General features: G+C 49.5%; 1 protein-coding gene across 3 annotated transcripts in view; it reads right to left on the minus strand.

Moving 5' to 3' along the window:
* The window catches only part of RNLS (renalase, FAD dependent amine oxidase), a 53,863-nt gene extending 44,551 nt beyond the window's left edge, over nucleotides 1-9,312 (minus strand). Inside the window, exons 1-4 of one of the 3 annotated variants that reach the window (XM_063406164.1) lie at nucleotides 9,114-9,312; nucleotides 8,886-8,982; nucleotides 8,023-8,165; nucleotides 7,226-7,387 (exon numbers count right to left, since the gene is read on the minus strand). In XM_063406164.1, coding sequence (XP_063262234.1) covers nucleotides 7,226-7,387; nucleotides 8,023-8,165; nucleotides 8,886-8,982; nucleotides 9,114-9,225 — 514 coding nt within the window. In that variant the 5' untranslated portion in view covers nucleotides 9,226-9,312. The remainder of the gene's footprint in view (nucleotides 1-7,225; nucleotides 7,388-8,022; nucleotides 8,166-8,885; nucleotides 8,983-9,113) is intronic. The other 2 variants (XM_063406162.1, XM_063406163.1) reach the window with 2 other exon arrangements.

A 9,312-nucleotide genomic window follows, 5' to 3' on the forward strand; every position in this document is an offset into this window, starting at 1 on the left:
TTGATTTCTACAAAAGGTGTCTGAGGGGGGAGTTATTCCTAAGGCTTCTTTATTCCAAGAACATACCAGCATTCTTGGAAATGATGGAGCAGGCTCCACGCAAAATTTAGGTTTCACTCAATGGAGCCAAAACCTCATTAGGTTTAAAATTAGTATTTTTTTCTCCCTGCTCTAATCCAGATGTGGACCACAGAAATCACTGGAAAGTTCGCAGACGTGTCCGTGGGAGGCAAAGATAATCCTTGTAAAGAATGGTCTCAATTACAGTGATGGGAGTGGCCCACAACTACCAAAAAATCCCCTAGAAATCCACAAAACCCCATCCAGTCCAGAGGCACTGCCTAAGCTATGAGAATACATTTAAAAAACATTGTCTAGGGAAGGCTTTTGGGAAGGCTTTTGCTTGCCTACTTGATTGCAGCACTAAAAAATAAATAAATCCCAAAGCAAGCAATTGAATGTAAACTCTGCTTGCAAACTTGCACCAGACGTTTCCAGGGTTTTCAGCTCTATAAAAGCCACAGTTTGAGTGGCAAATTTCACATCAAAAAGAAGGCTGTAAAGTCCAAATCAGCCTGTGGTCACCTTTGCACTATTCTCTCTCTCAAGTGTGCCCCGAAGGTTTGGGAAAGGAGGGAGAGCTTTTCCAAAAAAAAAAAAAAAAAAAAAAACCCCACACCAAAAAAAAGTAAAAAACTTCAAACAAAGAAAAGGATTTTATTCAAAGGGAGAGGTGACACATGACATTATCATCGTTGCCCAAAACCAACCATCAAAACCATTTTAGATTCAGGATCTGAAAATTCAAGGCTGGTAAAAATGTCCTAACTGGACTTCCTAAGGAATAAGATCTTATAGCACATCCCAGCTTCCTCCAACACAGAAACCACCAGCTCATTAAACACGTCTCACAAGACACAAATAAAGAAGTTTCAGAATTGCTCCGTTTGGTCTCATTTTTTTGGCAAGGAACGTTTTTTCTCCCCCCCCCGCTCCCCCTTTTAGGCTCATGGCAAAAAGCAGCTTTGGAAAGATTTCTCCATCTGAACATAAACCCTGGAGAGAACCAAAGACCGGGAAAAACTGAGAGGTATCTGTGTTTATTGTTGGGATAAACAAACTTCAGAGCATTTATTTGTTGTGTTCCAAGTATGTCCTGTGCTCAAATACCATCACCTTTATTATCTAGAAAAAAAAACCCCACTTTGTGCACACGGGCTCACATTCAGCTGATCCAATATGTCTGTGGTCCCATTCTCTATTTTGGGTGCTGGAATGACACAAAAGAGCTAAAGAAGCATCAATAAAGGTCTGTGACCAAGTGCCCTGGTGCTGAAGGACCCTGCCAAACCAGCACAGGCTGCAGGGGTAGGAAGAGAAGCATGTCCAGGTTCAAGGAAGTACAAAGAGCCACGTCAGGCAGAGTTAAAAGTGTCAGCACACAAAAGCAGCACTGCCTTACATGTCAGAAAGAACTTTTTTTTTTTCCCCAAACCAGCTCAGCTAAATCAGAGCAATTTGCTGCCAGTTTAATGTGCAGGTGCTCTGAAATCCCTCCTGGGACTGCACAGGAAACCCAAGCTCAGGACTGAAACCACAGAATCATGAACACTCAGAGGGCTCAGCCACTGGCCCGGCCCCTGAGCTGCTCCCCTACCCTGGCTGCAGGAGCAGAACGTGCCAGCAAGTCTGTGGGCCACATGCTGAACTGAGCATCACACCACTGAGCCTGCTAAAAATAACTCCCCCACCCTTTTTTGGGGGGAGGAAGGGCAGGGGGACGGTGTGTCTGTGGTCCCAGACAGTCGTGCTGCTGCAGCTGGAGGTGGGGCAGGAGCAGGGACTGCTGCAGGAAACGCTTCTGCCACGTCCCCAGGCACTGGGAGGTGATGCTGTGACAGAGCAGGACTCACCCTGTCTGCAGGGTGACTTTTTGAGAGCTGGCACCCTGCTCTGTCCAAGGGATGGGCTCTCCTGGAGTGGGAACCCAGCCTGAAGACAAGCTGCATATTTTGCTCTTCCAGCACATTGCATCTGGATTTTTTTCCTTCTGCTTTTACCCTGAGATCTGTCATACCAGAGTTTCAGCTTTCCACCCAAGGCATGCAGCCTCAGCTGACAACACCAAAATGCAGAGTAGCCCTTTAGCTGATGCAGATTCCATTTCACCCTCCTTTCCAGGCCTCTGGTGCTCACACACATGGGGTTTAATCCCCACGTGGAGAGGGTCACTGGCATCAGTGTGTTTGACAGGTTCCCAATGTGCTCTAACTGCAAAATAAGCCCATTACAAGCACTGTAGCTATTAAAAAAAAACCACCTAAAACCAGACTAAGTCAAACACACACTGAAGAATACGCGCGGCCTACTTTGATTTTTTTTTCTTTTTCTCCTGATGTGCAATTCCAGCTCTGGCAGCCTTTATTTTTAGAAGGCCTCCCTGAGAGAGGGCACACCCGAGCTGCAGTGAGCAGGGGAGCGCTGCCTGCTCTGAAGGCTGGCACAGAGGTTATGGCGGCAGCTGCTCCCCCTCAGAGCTCCCCTGCTCCCCAGGGGTGCAGCGCCACCTCCTCCTCACCACCTCCCTCACGCCTGACAGGCCATTCCACCAGCAAATTCCACCCAAATCCTCCACCAGGAGAACAGCAGCCCCCCAAAGGAGGGCCACGGAGGAGATCCCAGGGAGGAAAGGCTGGGAGAGCTGGGATTGTTCAGCCTGGGGAGGAGAAGCTTCGGGGTGAGCCAGTTGTGACCTTCCAGGGCCTGGAGGAGCCAGCAAAAAAGATGGAGACTCTTCACAAGGGCCTGGAGCGCCAGGACAGGGGAAAATGGCTTAAAACTGGAAGAAAGAAGGATTAGATGGAATACTGGGAATGAATTGTTCCCTGGCAGGGTGGGCAGGCCCTGGCACAGGGTGCCCAGTGAAGCTGTGGCTGCCCCTGGATCCCTGGCAGTGCCCAAGGCCAGCTTGGATGGAGCCTGGAGCAGCCTGGGACAGTGGGAGGTGTCCCTGCCCAGGGCAGAGGGTGGCATGATGGTTGTTAAGGTCCTTCCAACCCAAACCATTCTGGGATCGTGTGACAGAAATCTGTGATCTCCCTGCTGGACTGGTGAGCCAGATCTCCCCACAGGAGGGTCCAAGGCGCTGCTGTGCAAGGCCAGGGGCAGAGCTGGCAGCAGCACTGGGACACAGGCACTGGATCCAGGCAGGAACAGCTCACCCCGCTGCCAGCCCCAGCCCAGGGGCTGGACCCTGCACACAGAACCCGGCAGGGCTCCCTGCACAGGGATGCTCCATGTCCTGCTGCAGCCTCTCTGACACGCCCATCCCAGGACATCACCCGAATTTAGCACAGACCTTTCCACTGCCACAGCTGCTGGGGTGCTCTGGAGCCAGAGGAGGGACAGGTTTTAAAAGGACCACAACCAAGAACTGTTCCAAGTGTTTCCAGAAAGCCCAAGTATTTCCATGCTGAGCGGCCTCAGCTCCCTGATAAGTAACTAACAAATCAGTGTACATGTTTACACTGGACATTTCAGATCTGTTAGGTAATGAGAGCTCCAAGCTGGATAAGCCCTGCTTAGATTGCTTGGAACTGGAACCACTGAATTCCGAATTTATCATCGTGCTATCCAAAAATAAACACATTCACTCAGCAAGGACTTGTGAGTCGTGAAAAATTATCAGAGTTGTGCTTTCCTAACTCACATTATAAAGCCTTCCCACGCAAATACAGCCCTATTTCACTTGTATCTTCTCATCAGCTTGTATTATTTAAAACATGTGGGACATTCACACAGATGGAAAAAAAAAATAGGTCAGGCTCGAAACAAAAGCCAAGCCATCCTGTTTTATTAGCAGCTTAAACATGCAGAACTGTAATTTGAAATTTCAAGGAAAGCAACATAATGAAAACATTCTGAACGCACAAATTAAAAAAAAAAACCTACTGCAAATCACTGCAACCCTTAATTGCCATGTTGCCAAATGCCTTAAAGCAAAAAACAGAACTGATAAGAAGGTTTCTCCAACTGATCTGAAAATGCACAGAAAGAACTACACTGCTCAGTGATCACATGGAATCTGGGATACAAACCTAGGATTTTTCTAACATCAGCAGCCCGTATAACAGTCCAATTACTGTTGGACAATGAACATTTCCAAAATCTTGTCCTTTCATCTGCAAAGCTCCTGCTTTTAAGTAAATTTATTCCCTCCCTTGACTTGATATCACAAACCTCAGAAACCTTTATTTTATTTCATTTCCCTTGTCTTCTGCACAACGCCAGTATTTACTACCAGAACATGAAAAGCCCCAATCAGTGCAGTAAATTTAATTTGGTTATTCAAGCTGAATGTCCCAAACATCATTCGATTGCTGCCACCTATTGTTGTTCCAAACATGTTGCAAGGAGTTAACCCTTTACCCAGTAGCTACTTGGAGGTCATGCTGGAAGTACTTCTAGCTCTGCTGCTGCTAAATATGCAACTGCTGCATCTATTTGGGTGTGATAATTGTAGAATGAATGAATAAAGGTTGAAAATTAAGGTGAATTATATACATATATATACACACGCTATTTATGGCATTATTTATTTTATATCTATTTTTTAAAATTGGGCGTCTTACACACTAACTTCTCCATTAATCTAAGGCTTGGCTTTTCTCTCACAAGAGAAGTAAATCTGGAACATTCATTTTTCACACAGCCCATATAAAATGATAATTTTAGGTTGCCAAAGGCCACTTAATTCTTTCTCCTCCTAAATGCACACAGCTTCACAATGACATCGTGTTCAGGCTTGTCTAAGAGGTTAAAGGACACAAAAACTATCCAATCTAGTTTTGTCTGTCAAGTTTAAGTATGAAAACGGCAACAGTGCCACTGAAGGTGAAATTTGAGAGGTTATGTCAAAACATTAATATTCCAAAGATCGTGTAAACAAGTAAAAACTGTTAAAAAAAGAAAATGTGGGGGGCAAAACACCTCCTCCCTCAAACAGGAAAATGGTGAGTCCTGGAGGGGTAAATTCCCACCTCTGGCAAGTCATTTGAACTCTCCAACTCAGGCTCTTTCACACACAAACGTCAAAGGCTAATTCCAACCCTCACTAAAAAAAAAACATCCCCTATTCCACCCAGCTGTTCCTTTGCTCCTTCTCCTCTCCTGCAGCTTTTATCCACACATTAATGCCAGCAAAACCTCATCACAAGCCATTTGAAACTTCATCTGCCTTTGAACTGGGAGCCCAGTTATACCCAAGAGGGCCCTGGCATGGGTCCCCAGCCAAACAATTCAACCCCTGGCAAAACCACCCCGAAACGGCATCCCAGGGAGATGGGGCAAGTGCAGGGAGACCCTGGGGGATATGGGAGAGGTTTAAACCCATAAATGCCTCTGATGAAGGAGCTGCCAAAGCAGGGATGTTACACTGAAGCAGTAAAGAAATTTGGAAATTTGGAACAGCCAAATTTAGAACAGCCAAAACTTGCTCCTTTAACACCCCTCATCCCAAACCACAGCAGAGACTGAGATTAACACTGCCTAGGCCCATTTTCATTCAGCCTCAGAGTTCTTCTTCTATTTAATAAGGGCCTTCCAGAGCAGCAGGGAAGGCAGCTGTGTGTCCCAAATCCTGTCCTCTTCCCTTTCAGCTGCTCGCCCACCGTGGCACAGTGGCCACACGTGACCCTTGCTGGCCACACAGGAGGAAGCCCTCCCCTTCCTCCAGCTCTGCACATCTCCTGTTCCATCCCACGGAGCAACAGGAGCTCTCACCAGCAGTGGCAGCCAGAGGAAAGTTTCCAACAGGCAGCAGGAACCTCCCGTTCCAGGAGCAGCTGGAATCGCTACCGGGAATGCACAAATATGGCTCCTGTTAGACTCACCCGATTTTGCTCCTGAATTTGGGGATACAAATGACTAAAAGTGTCAGTGTGGAGCAGGGAGAATGCCTATTCCCTTCAGCAGCTGTCATGAAATTGCATCTTAAATCCCAAGCGTGGGGAATCAAGGAAAAGCTCCCTCCTCTGCCAGCAAAACTCGGCTCTCTGACATGCAGCCAAAACAACGCTGAGATTTAGACACACGGTGATGCACCTGACCCTCTGTAAGTCCAAACAGATCTGAAACTGCACCCTGTCCATGCTCTGAAACACCCTCCTCATCTCATCTATTCTTCCCCTCAGTTCTAAGCCTAAAGAAACAGGAGTAAAGATGCCTGTGGCTCCAATGCCAAGCAACTCTGGGGCAGGACGAGTCAGTCCTGCTGCCTGAGATGCAGAATTACCAGCTGGATGGACATCTGGAAGCTGGTCTCACACAGGGAACAGGCAGGGAGGGGAAGGGAAACAGGAAGATGGGGAGGAGAAAACAAAACTTGCTGGATTTCCTCAGACAAAAGTCAATCCTGCACTTAGACAGAATATGAAGAGAGGATGATGTGGGAAGCATCTGACAGCTTCCAGCTCTCCCAAGAGCAAGTGAAATGAACTGTTCCCCTTAATCACACCTTCTGAAGGGGAGCTGCCTGCTTTCTGGACAGGAAAGGATTTAATTACCCCAAGAAAAACAAGTTGCAAAGACATCAGTGCCAGCTGGGGAAGGCCTCGAGATGCAGACTAGCAGAACCTCAGGAAAGCTCTGAAAAGACTCTCCCTCTACTTTTCATCTCTTCTATTTTTATGTCTTTCACTGTTAACCAGACCAGCTCAGTAAGGACAGGATGGGCCAGACACACCATTATTTTCCAGGGTAAAGGAACAGGGAAAATGTGAGGCCTCATAAAACAGCAACTAGGATAGAAGTCCTGTCCTTACAGAATATTTACCTACTTAGGCACAAAGCTTAAAAACAGAGGTTGCAATGAAAATACTTCTCTTTACAGAAATGCTCAAGAAGTTTTGTCCAATTCAGTAACTACTTGCAAGCTGCACAAAGACAAGCTCTGCTTGAGACGTCAGCAAAAAAATTAAAATATCAGATTCAAAACCAACTCGTCTATTTAGGTATTTATGCTGTCAAGGTGTCACTGGTCACACAACACATGTATGGCCTTGAAATTATCCACCTCTTCTCATTTCCCACCCTATCCTGATGGAATAATTAGGCAGCTCAGACTGCTGAGTGTCATTTTTTGCTTCACAAAAATGACACTCAAATGCTCATTTGCTCAAATGCTATTTTAAATTAAAGCACCTGCGATTCTGAGGTCTGAACTTACTGTTGACAATGTCACCTTGCAGCTGGAGAATCTGTGGGACAGGCATGGTGAGGATTACCACATCGAAGAGTTCCGGGGGCCCCTCTTTCCTGGAGACTTCCCACCTGCCATCCCGCAGGGAGATGTGAGTTACGTGCTGCTCGTAGGACACATCTGCACCTGCTGGGAACAGCAGCAGCTAAATACACCTAGCAGTGAAATCCACAGGGAAAATGCAGAGAGAGAGAGTTATTTACAAGGGCTGGACTGACAGGACAAGTGGGAATGGCTTCCCACTGCCAGGGGGCAGGAATACAGCTAATCATTTACAAGATTAGGGTTTTAAAAAACCAGCTGATTAAAAAAATATTAAAACAGCTGCATGAAAGGACCAAAGCTTGACTACTCTCACAGCTCAAACTTTTCTAAACAGGGTTAAATTAGTCACTGAACTGTACGCGTGGTTCTGCCACGACATCTAAGGTAGTACTTAGAAAGTTTAAACTCCTTCTCCAAAGGACTCTCCACCCAGCAGGCTCACATCCTTCCTCCAAAACACAGGGTGTAGCTCACCCCTCTGCCCCCATCACACAGCAGATGTTCTATTTGTACAGAGACTTTTATACCTGCAGGACTTGGAAATTCACAGAGCTCACAGACGCGTTTATCCACCCAAGCTACTCCCGGACACACAGAAACCAACAAGGAACTTAAACACCCTCATCAGGGATTTAAATTCGAAAGGCCGTTCAAAGGCACCGCCAAAAACAGAGCCATTAAGGCCTTTCCCTTCACACAAAGGCATCCAAAAGCATTACCTGACTGTTTTAAGTAGTACTTGACAACCGAGGAGATGCCCTGGGGTGCCACGTAATTGCGGGAGCCTTCTCTCACCACCATTCCTTCCACGGGAGCCGTCAGTGGCTTCAGGATGCCGTGAGACACAAGCTCCTCGTAGAAGCTTGAAAGGAAGAAATGCACAGGGATGAAAACTCACTCCGTTCCCCAGAATCACAGTTAAGGCCAGCCCGACTTTCGGATTGCAACAGGCTGCATTTCAAAGCAGGTTATGCGTAAATAAAGCACTAAAAGAACAAACTACCCTGCTATTGCATTGGGCCTGGCCTTTTACCTGAGAGCAGGACTACCTGTGATGGCACTGTCAGCGGCTTGACCCGGAGGAACAGAGGGCAGCTCCCTTGAGCCCTGAACGCCGGCACAAACCCCACAGCCACCGCGGAGCGCGGGGATATTCCACCCACTGAACACACGTGCCCGGAACGCACCGGCCTCTTCGCTGCTTTCCACGCAAATTGGGATTTTCGCACCGCTGCTACACTTCCCCTTCCCCAAGGTGCGGGGTGAGCTACCCCTGCGTCTGTCATCCCAACCCACGCGTTCCCCAGCTTTCACCCCTCCACCTTCCCCGATTCCGCTGCCGGGGGAGCGAGCGGGCGAGCGGCTGCGGGGTTTGGGTGTTGGCGGGGCGTTAAAGCAAAGCACCTGGGCACAGCAGGCAGCGAGCTCCTCCAGCGGGGTCCCTCCGTGTCCCCAAACCCTCCGGACCCCGCGCTCCCCACCTGCGCCCCGGCGGGATCAGCGGGACGGGGATCAGCGGGACGGGGCCGGAGCCGAAGCGCTGGGGGCGGCACGGGGCGGGACGGGACGGGGCGGGTCTCACCTGAGCCGCGGCCCCGCAAGCTCCGGCTCGCAGGTGACGAACTGCGCGCCCAGGTCGGCGCTGCCGCGGTCGGAGCGGGTCGTGCTCATGCGGCCCCCTGCGCGACAGCCGGTCAGAGACCGCCGCGACACGCGACACCACCCACGACAGACACCACACATCACAGACACCACACACGCCATACACGCCAGGCCCGGGGTTCCCCCGCTCCTCCCCCGCCGGACCCACCTGCGCCCCGCGCCTTGTCCCAGACGGCCAGCTGTCCCCGCGGGGCCCCGCGCAGCAGCGCCGCGCCCGCCGCGCCCGTCAGCCCCGCGCCCACCACCAGCACCCGCGCCATGGCCGCCCCCAGCCCCGGACACCGACAGGCCCGGGCACGGACACGCCCATGGACACGGACACGCCCCGGACACGGACAGGCCCGGGC

This window comes from Prinia subflava, chromosome 9 (genome assembly GCF_021018805.1).
Source record: "Prinia subflava isolate CZ2003 ecotype Zambia chromosome 9, Cam_Psub_1.2, whole genome shotgun sequence".
NCBI lineage: Eukaryota > Metazoa > Chordata > Aves > Passeriformes > Cisticolidae > Prinia > Prinia subflava.